The sequence below is a fragment of the Peromyscus maniculatus genome, chromosome 23, assembly GCF_049852395.1.
Source record: "Peromyscus maniculatus bairdii isolate BWxNUB_F1_BW_parent chromosome 23, HU_Pman_BW_mat_3.1, whole genome shotgun sequence".
Classification (NCBI taxonomy): Eukaryota; Metazoa; Chordata; class Mammalia; order Rodentia; family Cricetidae; genus Peromyscus; species Peromyscus maniculatus.
Genome location: NC_134874.1, coordinates 50,045,222 through 50,062,522, shown reverse-complemented (window position 1 = coordinate 50,062,522; position 17,301 = coordinate 50,045,222). Strand labels below are relative to the sequence as shown.

Genomic DNA, 17,301 nt, shown 5'->3' with positions numbered 1-17,301 from the left:
TTCAGAGGACTCAAATAATGTACACACACACAAAAAAATCCTAAAATAAGACTATGCTATATGATTAAGCCAATAACTCTGGAGATGTTTGCTACTGAAAAGATTATATGCCTAGTTTCCAAGGAAAGGAATATATACCACACTCTGAGTGACCATGTGCATAATAGCCATGCTCAACCATGAAATGGTTAGAGGGAGGGGAGATGTGGCCAAGAGCCCTCATCACTATTCACACAGGAAGGACTAGATTGATACAGTAAAACAGATTTTGGATTAGCCAGTTTGAATCATTTCAGTGGGTTCTATCCTTAGCTATCTGATGCCTGCCTGGTGTGGTTAAAGTGGGTACACAGCAGTGTAAAAGCCCGATAATGTAGTTGGGATGTGAAGTCTCAACTAATCTGTGTCTAAACATCACACCTTCATCAGAAGGACTTCTGTCTCCAACATTAGCCAGAAGACTCTTGGGGTCAAGGACAAGACACTAAGCAAGCTACTGGGCTAGAACAAACTATGTCTGCCATAGGTACTCAGGGACAATATGAAGACATCCAGTTTCCAGAAGGTTTATAGATGTGGGGAGGGACACAATTTCACAGTGTGTATGGTTTTTGCAGATTTAAAAAATATTGGTCTCCATGGAAAAAAAGAGACCATCCAGAGGCTGACTGTGCAGAACTGACAGATCTTGGCTGGAATGATGACAAGTGCGGAACAGAGAAATCCTAGATCTGCAAGAAGTACTCAGCATTCTGCTCCAACAACTGATGTTCAGGTCCTTCCATCAGCCCTCATAGCTTATCCCATTTGTGGTTCCTATACAGTCACATGAATCATGTATGCGTATGTTAAATGAGAGTAGAAATAAAGTTGTCTAGGGGAACAAAGGGAGAGAGATGGGAAAAGGAGTAGGGTGGGAGAAGTAGGGTGGGTGGGATATACTCAACTTATGATATATACATATATACATATATGATATATACCTATAAGAAATTTAAAACTTTTATTAAAAAGCATGTGGGTTTGTGCATCACAGCGTTTGTACAGAGGTCAGAGAACAACTTACTGGAGTCAGTCTCTCCTTCTACCATATGTGTCCCAGGGATCAAATGCAGGTCATCAGGTTGAGTGATGAGTGCCTTTATCCACTAAGCCATCTCATTAAAAGATTCTTCGATTTGGGGTGAGAATGTCAATTCTGTGTCATTTTTATCTTTGGAGTGTGGAAACTTTAAAATTTTTTTTACACAGACTAAAAGATCTCCTTGAGTCTAAAGAGTCTTTGAATTTTGACCTTGGGAAAGTGTGAACTCTTAGTGTACATTAAATATACTTTACATTATAAAATGACCATAAGACATTTGGGGGATTGAGATGGGATATTGTGACTTTAATATGCAATTCACCTCCCCCACAGTCTCATGTGTTGTGGAATAACCTTTTTGTACACTGTGAAGATGTATCTTTGCCAAAGTGCCTTCTGATTCACTTAATAAAGAGGTGAATAGCCAATAGCTTGGCAGAAAAAGGTTAGGTGGGATTTCTGGACAGAGAGAAAAGGGGAGATGAATCTAGGCAGGGGAGATACCAGAGGAGATGGAGAGGAAGCAGAAAATGCAGGAGGGGAGGTAAAATCCATGAGCCATATGACAGCATGTAGTTAGAAACAAGCCTAAGCTAAGGCCACACTTTCATAATTAATACAAAGTGTCAGTGCCATTTTCTTATGAGCTGGCAGTTCAAAGGGAAGTCTGACTACACATGATATCCAACATGAGGCTTAAATATCCAAACATAGGGCCTGAGAAAGCTAAAAAAGAGTTCTAGACAAGGAGCCACATGGGGGCTTTCTAGTTCTGCAGTCTCTCAGTTCAGCCAGTCCTCAGTGTACAGAGGTGTGGCTGCTGGCCACTGCTTGTGAACTTGAGCCAGCTGCCAGTGCCATGAGCTAAGCTGAGCCATGTGGCAGCTGACATGGCAGTTTAAGATTTGTCATATTGCTCTAGCTAGAACTTTGAGTACTATATTGAATAGATATGGGGAAAGTGGACTGCCTTGTCTTGTTCCTGATTTTAGTGAAATTGCTTTGAGTTTCCTTCCATTTAATTTGATGTTGGCTGTAAGCTTGTTGTAAATTGCCTTTATTATGTTTAGTCATGTTCTTTGTATTCCTGATCTCTCCAAGACATTTATCATGAAGGGGTGTTAGATTTTGTCAAAGGCTTTTTCAGCATCTAATGAGATGATCATGTGGGTTTTTTTCTTTCAGTTTGTTTACATGGTGTATTTCATTGACATATTTTCGTATGTTGAACCATTCTTGCATCTCTGGGATGAAGCCTACTTTGTCATCGTGAATAACTTTTTTGATGTGTTCTTGGATTCACTTTGCCAGTATTTTCTTGAGTATTTTTGCATCAATGTTCATGAGAGAGATTGGTCTGTAATTCTCTTTCTTTGTTGCATCTTTGTGTGGTTTGGGTATCAGGGTAACTGTAGCTTCATTTTAAAAAAAGAGTTCAGTAATGTTCCTTCTGATTCTATTGTGTGGAACAATTTGAAGAGTATTGGTATTAGCTCTTCTTTGAAATTCTGGTAGAATTCTGTGCTGAAACCATCTGGTCTTGGGCTTTTTGTTGTTGTTGTTGGGAGATTTTTAATGACTGTTTCTATTTCCTTAGGGGGTTATTGGTCTATTTAGATTGTTTATTTGGTCTTGATTTAACTTTGGTAAGTGGTACCTATCCAGAAAATTGTCCATTTCTTTTAGATTTTCCAATTTTGTGGAGTACAGGTTTTTAAAGTATGACCTGATGAATTTCTGGATTTCCTCATTGTCTGTTGTTATCTCTCCCTTTTCATTTCTGATTTTGTTAATTTGGATGTTCTTTTTCTGCCTTTTGGTTGATTTGGATAGGGCTTATCTAATCTGTTGATTTCCTCAAAGAACCAACTCTTTTTTTCATTGAGAGATGCATGGATCTCCCTGGGAAGGGGAAATAGATGAGATCTCCATGAGTAAACTGAGGGTAATGGGGGGTAATGAAGTGTAGGGGATGGTGGATAAGAACATAAAGGAACAGGATGGTCGGAGCTGGAACAGGAACCGAGTGGGAGAGCAAGGAAAGAGATACCATAATCGTGGGAGACATCATAGAGATAGGAAAAAACAGGGCGCTAAGGAAGTTCCTAGGAATCCACAAGGATGACCCCACCTTAGACTACTAGAAATAGTGGAGAGGGTGCCTGAACTAGCCTACTCCAGTAATCAGATTGGTGAATACCCTAACTGTCATTATAGAGCCTTCATCCAGTAACTGATGGAAGCAGATACAGAGATCCATAGCCAAGCACCAGGCCGATCTCCAGGAGTCCAGTTCACAAGAGCAAAGAGGGATTCTATGAGCAAGGGGCATCAAGATCATGATGGGGAAACCTACAAAAACAACCAAACCAAACCACTGGGAACTCATGAACTGTGGACTAATAGCCATGGAGCCTCCATGGGACTGGACTAGGCCCTCTGCATAGGCGAGACAATTGTATAGCTTGACCTGCTTAAGGGGACCCCTGGCAGTGGGATCAGGATCCATCCCTGGTGCGTGATCAGGCCTTCTGGAGCCCAATGCCTATGATAGAACACCTTACACAGCCTTGGTGTAGGGGAAGGGACTTGGACCTGCCTCAACTGAATGTACCAGGCTCTGCAGACTTCCCATGGGAGGCCTTGCCTTAGAGGAAGTATGATGGGAGATAGGTAGTGGGTAAGGCTGGGAGGTGGGAGGAGAGGGGAATCTGTGATTAGTATGTAAAATGAATAGAAAATTTCTTAATAATAAAAAAGAAGAAAAAAGATTTGTCTCACACAGTGAGAGAATGTTGCAGGTACTCAGTAAAGACAGATCCAGAAAGGGAAAAAATCTAAACAGGTTATAGCATGTTTAAAAACATACACAGTCTTAAAACAGAAAAGAAAATGGGTACAGAAAGCCATTGAAAAATAGTTTATAAATAATAAAATAATACAAAAGGATAAGCCACATAAAGATGGAAAATACACAGGAAATCTGAATCCTGTATGTATAGTGCCTTGTTGACTTAGAATTTTTTGATTCAAATTTGTTGCAGAGGAGCCAAGAACAGCTGCTGAGAGACATGGGATTGTTAGAGGGATTGCTGAATTAATCCATCCTAGGTAATTTAGGAGTGCCTTAACTTTAAAATGGAAGTCAGAACATGTATTTCTTTGGGGAAGAGGTTTTGCTTTTGTTCCCACAGAAAACAAAAGGCTGTCAATTCATTCAAGGTTTATAGATATCAGGTTCAATCAGGGGAAGACCCCCTGAAAATCCTGGCTACACACATAAAGAAATAAACCTAGAAAAACTGCAAGACAGGTGACTTATATTTTATGTGCTCAAACAGAAAACAAGAAAATCATCTTTGGCTGGCTAGTGTACAAGGCACAGTGCCTACTTGGGTTAATGTAGATCTATATGTCACCTTTGAAAGTTTGTGTATTTCATTGCAAAGGGACCAGACACCAATGAAAATGGGTGACCCAGGTGATCCAGCCTCTCAGATGCCTCTGCTGCAGTTTCCTCAGAGTTCTGCATGCAGAACAGCTTCAAGGCTGCTGGCTGAGATGTTTCAGCCTCACAGACTATTCTAGTCAGGACTGCAGATAAGCCTTGCACTTTCCCATGGCACAGAGACTAGACAACAAAGGATATGTCTAGCTCTTCCAGAATTTGATTATTATCCTATTTTTTATCAGGGTCCCCCAAAGATGCCATCACCCTCAGACAAAAGGAAGAAGTCTATAGAACATGATACCCACATTCCCAAGAAGTGGAGTGGGTGATTTTTGGTCATTTGATAGGTTATGAATGTTTGTCATCATTTTAGGGGGTTGGTTACAAGTTGTCACTGGTAATGGTCAGAGAGAAAGCTAAACAAGGGAAATTAGATTCAGGGCTTTCCTTCTGAAAGGAAAAAGAGGGATATAGCATAGAAATGATAGGATAAAAGAATGGATTGTTGAGACTACTTTTGAACAACCACTAGTCTCAAATATTTTACACTGGAATGGATTTTTGTATATGAATATGAATGAAAGGTTATTTTTGTTACACCATATAGATGTTTCTATTCTTGTTTAATGTATTGTACCTATGCAGCTCATTTAAAAGTGTAATATAAAGTTTTAGTCCTTGAAACCTATTTAGGATAATAATGAAAGAAAAGTTAGTAGAAGTTAGCCATCTATAATAATAAAACTTATAATCATGATAGGTAGTTTTTCAAGGTCAAAGAGATATATTTTAAATAAATAGGTTGTCTTCAAAAACTTCAAAGACCTACAGAATATGACATTTAAAATATTTTAATAACATAAGGCTTTTCATGACAATAAGACATATCTGCTCCTGGCAGCACCAATTTACTTCAAAAAAGGATGATGGTCATCAAAGAACCTCTATATGGAGTTTGCTTTCATTTGTGGCAAAGCTAATCACTGGGAAAGAAACAACTACCTTTGCTTCAACTGCTGACAGTATGCTATGGCTGGCTATGGATCCAAATAGCAGGTCCTTGTAGATGATATATATTTCTTACAGCTGTAAAAGGGGTCACGTGCCTGTTTGAAGGAAGAATGCTGTTACCGTGCTAACAGGTCAGAAATGATTAGGAACACGGTGGAACAGCTAACACAAAGGGAAGTCCTAGAGGCTCCTGGTGTTCTTGGAATGGCTGCTAGATTTAAAAAGCTTGGCTAATGTCTCTAACAGAACCCTTCCTTCTGACTGTTAGGACGGTCATTCAGACCATGCAGTCTGAGCTGTTTGACCAAGCCTATCACTGCTTGGATAAAGGCTGAGAAGCTACAAGTAGTTCTGACCTTGGAGTCAGTTTGCTGGTGAAACAGGAGGACCCTGAGTGTTTAGTTCCCTGTGGCACAGAATTTTAAATTGCAGCTTTATAAAAGATTTCTAATAGCTTTAACAGGTGGGAATGATGTAGAAGAAATGCAAAGTGATTGATATTATAAAGACTTTACCAACAGATTTGCCTAGGAGACATTAAATCACACAATGTAGAATTTAGCTAAGGGAGAGCATGGAGGTCAGAAGAGAGTGTCAGCTCCCCTGGAAAAGGAAAATCTAGTAAAACATAGATTTATGTTATTATATTAAACTGTTAGGAAATTTCTAATGCCTAGCATGCTAATTTAAATGAAAACAAAAAATGTCAAGATGCCTTTGAGCCTCTTATAAGTAATCCCAATAAACTCATGGTTCACTGAGCTAGATTTGAGTGGAATTGTTTCTTTGATCCATCACTGTTGCCTTACCTGGGGTGAATAAAAGTCAGAAAACAGACCCCCGGGTTGACTGCCATTCTTCATCGTCACTACTAGTGTGTCAGGGGTACCACAGCATGCACTCAAAGGTGGGAAGACAGTTCTGTGGAGTTGGTTCTCACTTTCCACCTTTATGTGAGTTCTGAGAATCAAATTCAGGTCCTCAGGCTTCCAAAGCAAGGGCTTTCCCCCTCCCCCACTGCCATTCTCATCCTGCCCTCCTACTGGGAGTCCAAGCCCCTGAGTGACTTACCACCAAGGAGGCACTGCCTGAGGTGAGATGCTGTGCTTCTCCGCATACGTATATCCCGAACAAACAGCCAGTCTTTAACTTGATCTCCAGTGATTCCTCACACATATACAATGTATTTAGGTCATATCCACACTCCTATGCCTCCCACCAACTCTCCCTGGACTCTCTCCTTCCCCTCTCAATTTATCTCCTCCTTTTTTTATAACCCATTGACAGCCGACATTAACTCGGAAACTGGGTGTGACCATCTAATATCAGCACTGGGGTAGGAGTGGAGACAGGAGGATTGTTGTGTACATTGCTGGCTGCCAGCCTAGCTGAAAAGGAGGTGTTCTACAATTAGTCAGAAGAGACCTTGTTTCAAAGGCATAAAGCAGGCAGTGGTAGAGGAAGTTTCTGGTCTCCACATGCATGGGCATGGGCATGGGCATTCGAACACACACAGGTACACACACATGTATCACCCCCCCACACACACACACACTCACAGAAACCATAGTGAGCTTCATTCATATTGCAAAAAAGTTACCAGAATTCTCCTTGAAATCAGGAAGAAGAATAAAAGAGAAACTCACAGATGGGAGAAAATGCTTACATATCATGAATTCTGTAAAGACTCCTATCTTCAGGCTGGGGATAGTGCTTAGCTAGTAAAGTGTTTGCCATGTGAGCATGAGGAGCCAAGTTCAATCCTCAGAGCTCATGAAAAAGCCAGGCATGGTAGTTCATGCTTGTGACCCCAGACCTGGAAAGGTGGAGACAAGAGGATGGCTGCGGCACTCTGGCCAGCCTTATGCAGCTTACGCAGTCGATGGAACAACTCCAGGTTCACCGAGAGATGCTGGGTCTTAATTAAGTTTCCTGTTGCTGTGATAAACTACTCCAAAACATTTTAGGGGAGAAAGGGTTTATTTAGCTTACAATTCCATGTTACAGCCTATTATTGCTGGAACTTGACCAGAACAGAGAGCATGTCTGCACCTCTCCACTGCCGTACCAATCAGAATCCCCTTACTTCCAAACCTCATGGTTGTGCCTGTCTCTTAGTTGACTGGAGATTGTTAGTTGACAACCAAGCTTAACCATCACACACACACAATGGAATATTATTTGGGAGAGAATAGGAAAAAGTTATGATAGACTCCATATTGTGGGCCTTAGGGATACCATGCCAAGTAAAACAAACTAGCTGTAGAAAGAAAGGTGTTGCAGAATTGTGTGCAGGAGGACCCCGAAGTGGTGACTTTTACAGAGACAGGAAAGGGAACAGAGATTTCCAAGTGGCTATGAGAACTATTGCTTAATGGGTACAGTTTTAATTTTGTTCTGATGAGGAGACAGAAATTGGCCAGCTGGGGCAGGGGCCGTCAATGCAGCAGTTCCCAGGATGTCCTTGATGGAGGCCAGGAATGGCAGAAGGGAATTCTGGGACCTGGTTCCTTCTTGAGTCTCAGCCTTGTCTGGAAGCTATGAGGATGTGACTGAGACTGAGAGGCACCTGGTGGGTGGGCCACCTGGACTGCCCGGCTCACCCCCTCCTTTTGCCCCACTCAGTTTCTGTCATAAGTCCTTTAAAAGATGCCCCTACCTAACAGCTCAATGGTACCCAATTTCCACGGGTCCTTCTTGCTACACAGCACCCCACCATCACTGTCTCTTAAGCTCCATCTGTGAATCAACCCCCCCCCCATTTTAAAAGATATAGAATGCTGGCATATGTTTCCAATGCAAGCTCTGAGAAGGCAGAGATAGGAGGATTCCTAGGGTGTGCCAGCCAGCCAGCCTAGCCAAATTGGTCAGTACCAACAAGGCAAAAACAAGAGATCCTGTCTCAAAAAAACAAGATGGAAGCCAGGGAAGACACCTAAGACTGACCTTTGGTGCACCTGTGCATGGGCGGGCACCCCCCCCCCCAACACACACCGAAACAGACACACACTGGGCACTGGGAGGGCAAATGAGGAACCAGTTAAGACCTTAATGTTCACAGAGGAAGGAACTGGCATACATTGTGGGTTAAGTTCAGTCACCCTGCAGGGTCATTTTGGCAACAGGTGCTACAGACAGATGAGACATCATTTTTTGGTGCAGGACGTAGCAGACTTCTTGCAGATCCAGTATTTCTCAACTGTGCATGGGACATCATTCCAGCCATCGTCTCTGAACTCCGCACAGTCTTCTTCCCCCTCGTTGTTGGGCTCTCCTTTGTTCCAATATTTCATGAAACTGCAAAACCAATTGTAGTGGTCTGGATGAGAACCCCACAGGCTCATGCATTCAGATGCTTGGGCCCCACAGGTGGAACTGTTTGGGAAGGATGGGTGTGGCCTTGTTGGAGGAGGAGCATCAGTGAGGGTGGACTTTGCAGTTTTAAAAGCCCACAACATTCTTAGTTAGCCCTCTCTGTCTTGTGCTTCTCCAGTACCATGCCTGCTTTCTTGCTGCCATGCTTCCTTACATGATGGTCTTGGGCTCCAAACCCCTGGAACCACGAGCCCCAATTAAATGCTCCTTTTTTTTTTTTCATAAATTTCCTTGGCTAATACCCATCAAAGTATGAGAGTTAGTTCCACTTCCCTTTTATCAACCCTGTTTCTCCCCACTTCCCTCTCCTCTGTGTGTGTGTATGTGTGTGTGTGTGTGTGTGTGTGTGTGTGTGTGTGTGTGTGTGCAGAGATATATACACACTTATGGTTGTACATATAGAGGCCATAGGTCAACCCCAGATATCTTTTTTTTTTTTTTTCCGAGACGGGGTTTCTCTGTGTAGCTTTGCGCCTTTCCTGGAGCTCACTTGGTAGCCCAGGCTGGCCTCGAACTCACAGAAATCTGCCTGGCTCTGCCTCCCGAGTGCTGGGATTAAAGGCGTGTGCCACTACCGCCCGGCTCCAGATATCTTTAGTTACCCCCCACTTCAATTTTTGAGAATTCACTAATCAGCGAGGCTGACCGTTTAGTGAGCATAAGGGATCTGTTTCTGCCTTTCCAGTGCTGAGATGACAAACACTTGGCTTTCTTAAGTGGAGTCAGGGGATGGAAGTCAGGTCCTCACACTTGTACTATGTGATGGTTAGTTTTCATTATCAACTTGACACAACTTAGCGTCCCCTGCAAGACAGTCTTAGGGATTGTCTGTATTGGGTTGGCCTGTGGGACTGTGTGGAGGATTTTCTTAATTATGTTAAGACCTAGCCCACCGTGAGCAGCACCCCCACCTGGGCAGGAGGTCCTGAACTGCATAAGAGTGGAGAAATCCAGCATGCAAGTGAGCATGTACGCTTTCATTCCTTTCTCCTCTTAACTATGGATGTGATGTTAGTAGCTGCCCCAACTTCCCCACAATGACAGATTAGAACCTGAAATTCTAAATGATGAACTAAGCCATTTTCTCCCCTAACTTGCTTTCAGTCAGTTTATTTTATCATAGCAACAGAAATGAAGCTAGAATACACGACAAGCAATTTATCAACTCATCCATTGCCTGGCCCCTCAACCATGTTTCTATTACTGAAACGGGGTGCTTTCACATCTGCCCTTCATACATCACAGCAGATGTGACCTGTTCTGGGTTCAATGAGATACCCAAGTCCTTTGACCTTGGCCCATGATCCTTGTGATCTTCCATGATTGAAGGGGGTCAAATTTTACTGAAGTTTCTTCTTCAAATACAACCAGCCAACTCATATTCCACAGACTTAACCATCTCCATTCCCAAGATTTTGTACTTTTGGCCCTATGTACCTATCCAGAGTCAAAGACCATAGAACCAGGAATAGCGTCTACATCCTAGAAGCCATGGACACTCCATACTAGCCAGTCCTAAGCCCAGTATACAGCTTTAATTGTTCATTCCCACAGGCACCAGAATAAGAGTTTTTGCCTTCAACCCGTCCCTGTGCACATGCACCCGCCCCACACATGTGTGCACACATAATGGAGAAAGTAGTCTGGAGTTGGTTTTGCTTTGCTTTGCTTGTTTGTTTTTCTTTGTTTTGTTTTGTTTTTTTGGAGACAGGGTTTCTCTGTGTAGTTTTGGTGCCTGTCCTGGATCTCGCTCTGTAGACCAGGCTGGCCTCTAACTCACAGAGATCTGCCTAGCTCTGCCTCCTGAGTGCTGGCATTAAAGAAAGGTGTGCACCACCGCTGCTCTGTGCCTGTTTGTTTTTAACCAGCATCCACATCTCTTCCTCTGCTTCCTGACTATGGATGGCATGGAACCAGTTTCAACCACTTTCCTCAAGCTCCTGCCAGCATGCCTTTTACCATTGTGGTGGACTGTACCCTTAAACTGTGAGCCAAATCTATCACTCCTTACATTGATTTTGTCAGGTATTTAGTTACAGCAACAAGAATACATTATCCCATAGACTTTCCATTAATATACTTCATTTAGATGACTCATGAGGGCTACAAACCCCTCTTCCATATCTGCTGGTGGATTTCCAGGCACTTGGCATCTTATCAGCACATGATTATGAAGAATTGCTTCCTTCATGAGTAAATGTCTTTTATGCCTAGAGGGCTAGGGTATGGAGAAATACCCAAAGGAGTACTCTATGCAGCATTTGCTGATGCCACTGTGGTTTGAGTGTGAATTGCCTCCTGCAGGCTCAGTGTTTGAGCGCCTGGTCCCCAGCTGGTGCTGTTTGAGAAGGCTGTGGAACCTTTAGCCCCTGAGGGAAGCAGATCAATGGGGCCTCAAGCTCTTATAGCCTGGTCCACTTGATGACTCTCAGCTTCCTGATGGCCGTTGCCATGTGACCAGCCACCTCAGGCTCCTACTGCTATGCCATCCCTACCATGACGCAACATGTCCCCTGGATCTGTGAACCAGGTAAATTCTTTCTCTCTTATAGAGATTCAGCTGTATATAATAAAGCTATAACTAGAAAGGTTAAGGAATCCATCAAGAGGGAAGCCATTTATAAAGGAATATTTGGTGTTATTCAGCTTTTAATATTCAGCTGTTTATTGCTATGAATTTCTTATGCATTCATATGGCTCAGACCTACTGCTGATCTACTAGGTAACACCCCTACAGAGCTTAGGAGACAGGTGGACTGTAGATGCGTAGCTTTGTTTCTTGTGAAAATGAAGCTCAGACCATCCCTTTCCTTCAGGCCTAGTAGCATTACAGAGCTATTGACTCAGGATAATAGGGCTTTTTGCATAACCAGGTGCAGTAAAGACTGGAGCAGAATTCCTGGTCTGCTCCAGTTGCATGGCTGGAGGGAAGAGAACAAGACACAATTTCTGTAGATGGTAGGGCTGAGGAGTTGCATGGCCAGAGAGAAAGGAACAAGGCAGATCTTCTGTAGCGAATAAGGATTGGGTCAGGTCAAGAGAGTAGGAAGAGAAGAAATGAGCATGGATGGAGAAACCAAAGCTGAAGATGAGATCAAAAGCATGGGAGCTTACAAGGGCTGTGAGAGGACAGAGAAGAAGGGACAGAGAGGAACTGAATGTCAGCATGCAACTGAAGCTATGTAGACAGAAGGTTTTTTTTAGAGATATAAAGTAAACGAATGTAAGGAACTAGTGATTCTTTTCCCTCAGATAACCCCACGCCAGACATAGCACCTCCCCCAGGACCCTAGGAAGGATTTTCTCAGGGCAGGCTCCTGGGGAAATTCTGATGTTAAGCCAGATAGCTTTACCAAAGCAACAGAAGTAAGTAACTGCCCACGATAGGCTGTTCCTCTTCTTCCAGGTTTACCTGAACAGCAGATGTGAACCATCCACCCAGTGCCACACGCCTTCATGCTTCAGGTCTGACAGACCCATCCAGGCATAGCCTTTCTCTTTAGAAGTCTGCTGCAAGAAGCTCTGGAGGGGCACAGAAGCAGTCAGGAGAGGCTACCTACCTTGTGGTCCACCTATAGTTCTCCTGCCCCACCTCTTAGCAGAAAGTTCTGCTTGTAGTCTGATATTCATCTTTCCAGGGTACCACAAGGTCTCATGGCTTCCACATCTGTATCCTGCTTGTTCTGAGTTGCCTCTCATTGAACATGCTAATATTGCCTGCTTTATGAGGGGTTCTGAGTACGCTCAGATGGATTGTCTGCCTGCCTTATGAGGAGTTCTGAGCATGCTCAGATGGATTAATTCAATACTGGGTATACCAGTTCTTCATTTCTGATCATGCCCATGACCTTTTGAGCTCTGCATTTAGGAATGTCCCACTGATAACTTGAATTCAGTCAGGATGGCAACATTTACAATAGGAGAACTGGCAAATGGTAGACATAGGAGTTTCTTTTAAAATCCAATAAAGGAAGTCATTCAGTGCTTCCCAGTGTACCAACAGAAACCACTTATATTTTGTGTTACCTAAAGCACTCACTCATATCCAGATGCTGTATGATGGTGGTGGAGGTGGTGGTGGTGGTGGTGGTGGTGGTGGTGGTGGTGGTGGTGGTGGTGTGTGTGTGAAACATGGTGCTTGGGACCTTTCATTCCTACTCTTCTCTTCTTCCTTTCCCAAGTGGAGCAAGCAGCACTCATCCATAATCCAAACTAGCAAACTGTATCTCCTCAGATGCCTGTGGTCAGATGCACGTACCAGAAGAGTTTGGATCCCACCAGATGTACCTGCTCATCATCACTTTTGATGACCACTAGTTGGGCCCCCACTTCTCTGCAGGCGGTGACAGAGTCGTGCCAGTTCTGTTGGAACTTGGAGAAGAAGTAACAGTTTCCTTGGAAGAGAGTCCAGTCCCAGGGGCAGGGGCGGCACAGGCGATCTGTTGGGGGAGGTTGGTCGGGATGGACATGCACTCAGTTGCTCATGTTCCTGTACCCCCCAGCCCTCCCCACCCCCCAGCCTTCAAGTCCTGCAGGAGCTTCTGATACACAGCATCCTGGGAAGCCATTCCTCTCTACTCCCTGAGAGATCCTGGAAGTCCTGGTATCTCCTCAAGACAGGGAGATCTATGAACTTAGAGCTCAGAACCAACCTTTGGAGACCAGCTGAGTTCCAACCATGTACACAGTTCTCTTTGAATACTAGCTCCCATTGGTCCTAATATCAACCAACCAGCCAATCAACTAACTAATTTATGTGTCTCTGTGTGTATTTATGCCCATGCCATGGCACGTATGTGGAAGTTAGATGATAACTTGATGGGGTGGGTTCCCTCTTTCCACCTTGGGAGTCCTGGGAACGAAACTTTGGTCATTAGGCTTGATGGCAAGTGGTTTTAACTGCTGAGCCACACTGCCAACCCCTTCATTATCTCCTCTTTACACAAAGTTATCAAATCAAGTGAGAGGAGGTGGAGGTTCAGAGATGGGTAGTAGCTGAAACCAAGCATGTAACATGGAGACCCTCTGAGTCCCCAGGGCCTCCTGCCTTCCAGTCACTTACTTATTTGAGGCTTCAGCTGGGTCATCTCCCGGTTTACCTTCTCCTTCTCTGCCTGTTCTTGTCCCTTGGAGTTGGCAATACTGGAGACTATGACAAGAAAATAAATCTGCAGTTATTAAACACTTATTATAAATCATGGCCTGCACTGGTCCCCTAGGGACATTTTTTTTTTAAAGTAAAGTACCTTGTTTAAAATCTCTTTTTAAAAATTGAAGGTGGGTGTGCATATGTGTGAATGTTTGTGACCATGGACATGCTGTCACACACCTTAGGAGTCTGAGGATAGACAACTCTGGGTGTCAGTCCTGACCTTCTACCTTGTTTGATACGGGTCTCTTGTCTACCACTGTGTACACCAGGTTAGCTGGCCTGCAAGCTTCCAGGATTCTCCTGTCTCTGCCACACATCTCACCCTAGCTACGGTACAGAAACATGCCTGCCATGTCTTGCTTCACATGTGTTCTGGGATCCAAACTCAGGTCCTCATGTTTCTTTGACAAGAGCTTTATCCAGTAAGCCATCTATCTAACTTCTGGTTTAATACCTCTTGGGGATGAAGAAATCTGATATTCAGAGAAGACTGAATGGCCAAGTTAGTGGAGCCAGGACCCTCCTCTACGACAGAGATGAGAAGGGCTCAGAGAAATTCCTGGAAGCTCCTAGCCTTTAGCCTACCTCCCTCATGGGCCTTCAGCCCAACTGAAAGGTCTTAACAGGCAGCCCCAGCCCTCAGATCTGCCTGACCTTTGACAAGGACAGCCAGAAGGAGAACAGCATAAAGTGTGAGGCAGAACAGTTGCAGCACGAAGGGGACATGACCATGGCACAGATGCCCTGCAGGAGAGAAGGTAGACATTTCATCACGACAAGTGTCCCCGACAAACTATGACCCATAGACACCAGCATCCTCTTCCCAGATCCACAGCTTCCATTCCCCTGGGATCCACTGTGTCTGTGTTCCAACCTTCACTTCCCTAGGATACAAGACTCTTTTCTAGCTCGAGCATCCCATAAGTGAATAGTTCAATCCTTATTTTTCTTTTTTCTCTCTAGAATCCCAAAGGAATGCCCAGCATGTCCTTCTTCAGGACCAGGAGTTCAGATCCTAGACAATCACTCTAGGTTTTCAGGCATCATCATTCCCAGGAGCTGGGGGGTCCAGAGACTCATCTTCTATCTTTCCAGAACCCAGGAGGACAAATTTCTTCAGAATATTATTCAATCCCTCCAGACTCAACACTCCAGGACTTAAGAGCCTAAGTTTCCATCCCTGAACATTTCAGAGCCTCTCCTTGGACCCAGGAATTCAGTCTCCCAGATGGCCACCCAAGGACCCAGGACTCTAAAAGCTCAGCTTCCACTTGCAGAATACCAAGAATCTAAATGCACAATCTCTGCTTAGTAGAACTGAGGAGTCTAGTTCTAGTCTCTACTTCTCCAGGACCCAGGAGTCCAGCCCTCAGGCTCCACATCCTCAGGATCCAGGATCCAGCTGTCAGTTCCCACCTCCATTGGACTGAGAAGTCCAGTTTTCAGCTTCCAGCTCCACAGCACCCACAGCATTCCCCTCCCTAAGACTTGAGTTCAGTCCTCAGCCTCCACCCTACAGAACCCAGGAGCCCAGTCCTTAGCCTCTACCTCCACAGTACCCAGAGGTCCTATTTCCATCCTCCTCCTCCCTCAGTCTTTGAGATCCAGACTTCCACTCTCCCACTCCGCAGGGCACAGAGAGCTGAGGAAACCTGTCTTTCCCCGACTCCTTTACCTGCAGCTCTCTTAAGGATATAGGGTGGTTGGAATCTGAAGCCTTTGATGGAGTATCTGGTGCCGCTGGATATCAGGTGTTCCTCATCTGAGTGGACAGAGAGTCAGTTACAGCCTTCCAAACGGAGACTCAAGGTGGCCCTACCGAAACCCCTCTCCAAGCCCCCAGAATCCAGGTCCAGTCTTACCCAGGGGGCCCAGCTGCTGTCCTCTCCCTTCCTCGGAGTCATTCATGTTGCACGGCTGTCCTACTGTGCTGGAGGCTGTTGGGGACAACGGCAGCTATTTACTGTCTGCTGTTGTTCACTCCTTGAATCTATTCTGAGTCAGGAAGTGAAACAAGGAACTGCAAGACAGCAAGATGCTGGAGGGAGGTGACGGAGCCTCTGACACACCATTCCATGAAGCTACCGTTCCTGGAATGGAAGGGCATGCAGCCGCTCTGCTGTTCCCAGAAACACGGTTCTCTCTGATTAGTGATTTGTTGTCTTGATTTGAAGATGTCATCACTTCTGGTCCATTTCTGATTACTTGGGAGAGGGGTTTTGTGTTGATTACTTTTAACTGTGAACTTAACACAACATAGAACCCCCTAGAAAGAGAGTCTCCCTGAGAGGTTGTCTATACTGGGTTAATTAACTGATGTGGGAAGACCCAGCCCATTATGAGCCACCGTTCCCTAGATAGGGCGTCAAGCACTGTGTAAGTGTGGGAAATGCAGCTGAGCACAAGGAAGCGTGAACTCATTTCTCTGTGAACTCATTTGACTGTGGATATGACCCACTGTCTTAAGCTCTTGCTACTTTAACTCCCCACAATGATGGGCTGAAACCTGGAAATGTGAGCTAAAATAAATAAATGCTTCCTCCAAGCTGCTTTTTGTCAGGGCATTTTCTGTGACTGTATTTTACCATAAGGTCTGTTTGAAGTGCAAAACAGTCATGTACCTGGCCCAAGGTTACACAACTGTTAATTAGTGGACCTGGAAATGGACCCTAAACTGTTTTCTACGGGTCACAAAGTGGTCCAAAAATAGTCACAGAGGCTCAAGGAGGAAACAAAATGATTCTTAGCAGCTTGGTGCAGAATTGTCCCAACCTGGAAAAGCTCAAGTGGCCAGCACTGGATGAATAAATAAGAGCAGCTTTTTGTCAGAGGAAAGACTATGCCACAATAAAAAGAAATTATTTTTCAGGTGTGAGGGGCTGGTGGGGATGAGCAAATGTGTGTGGAAGCAAGGGGTCAACCTGAGCTGTCATTCCTGAGGTGCTCCCATCTTGCTTGAAATGATCATCATTATCACTATTATTATTAGCGTGTGTTATGGTGTGTATAGTGAGTGGTGTGTGCGAGTGCTAGTTTTTGAGAAAGGGCCTCTCACTGGCTAGGGTTCACCACATGCCACCATACCCACCATACCCAGCTTTCTTAGATGGCTTATGGGATCAAACTCAGGTCTTTACCAACGCACTGATCTCCTAGCACGCATGAATGTTCTGAAGCAATGGAAACACTCAGATATAGAGAAAATATACTAAGGGGCCACTGAGAACA

The 17,301-nt window shown here is 44.3% G+C and overlaps 1 protein-coding gene across 4 annotated transcripts in view; it reads right to left on the bottom strand.

Annotated features, from left to right (window-relative positions):
* Positions 1-7,507: 7,507 nt before the first annotated feature.
* The window catches only part of LOC102910281 (CD209 antigen-like protein C), a 43,515-nt gene continuing 33,721 nt past the window's right edge, over positions 7,508-17,301 (bottom strand). For all 4 annotated transcript variants that reach the window (XM_076561339.1, XM_076561338.1, XM_076561337.1 and 1 more), the window contains 7 exons: positions 15,936-16,010; positions 15,749-15,835; positions 14,728-14,817; positions 13,984-14,070; positions 13,209-13,360; positions 12,334-12,443; positions 7,508-8,843 (listed from right to left, as the gene is read on the bottom strand). In XM_076561339.1, the coding sequence (XP_076417454.1) occupies positions 8,693-8,843; positions 12,334-12,443; positions 13,209-13,360; positions 13,984-14,070; positions 14,728-14,817; positions 15,749-15,835; positions 15,936-15,981 (723 nt within the window). In that variant the 5' untranslated portion in view covers positions 15,982-16,010 and the 3' untranslated portion in view covers positions 7,508-8,692. The remainder of the gene's footprint in view (positions 8,844-12,333; positions 12,444-13,208; positions 13,361-13,983; positions 14,071-14,727; positions 14,818-15,748; positions 15,836-15,935; positions 16,011-17,301) is intronic.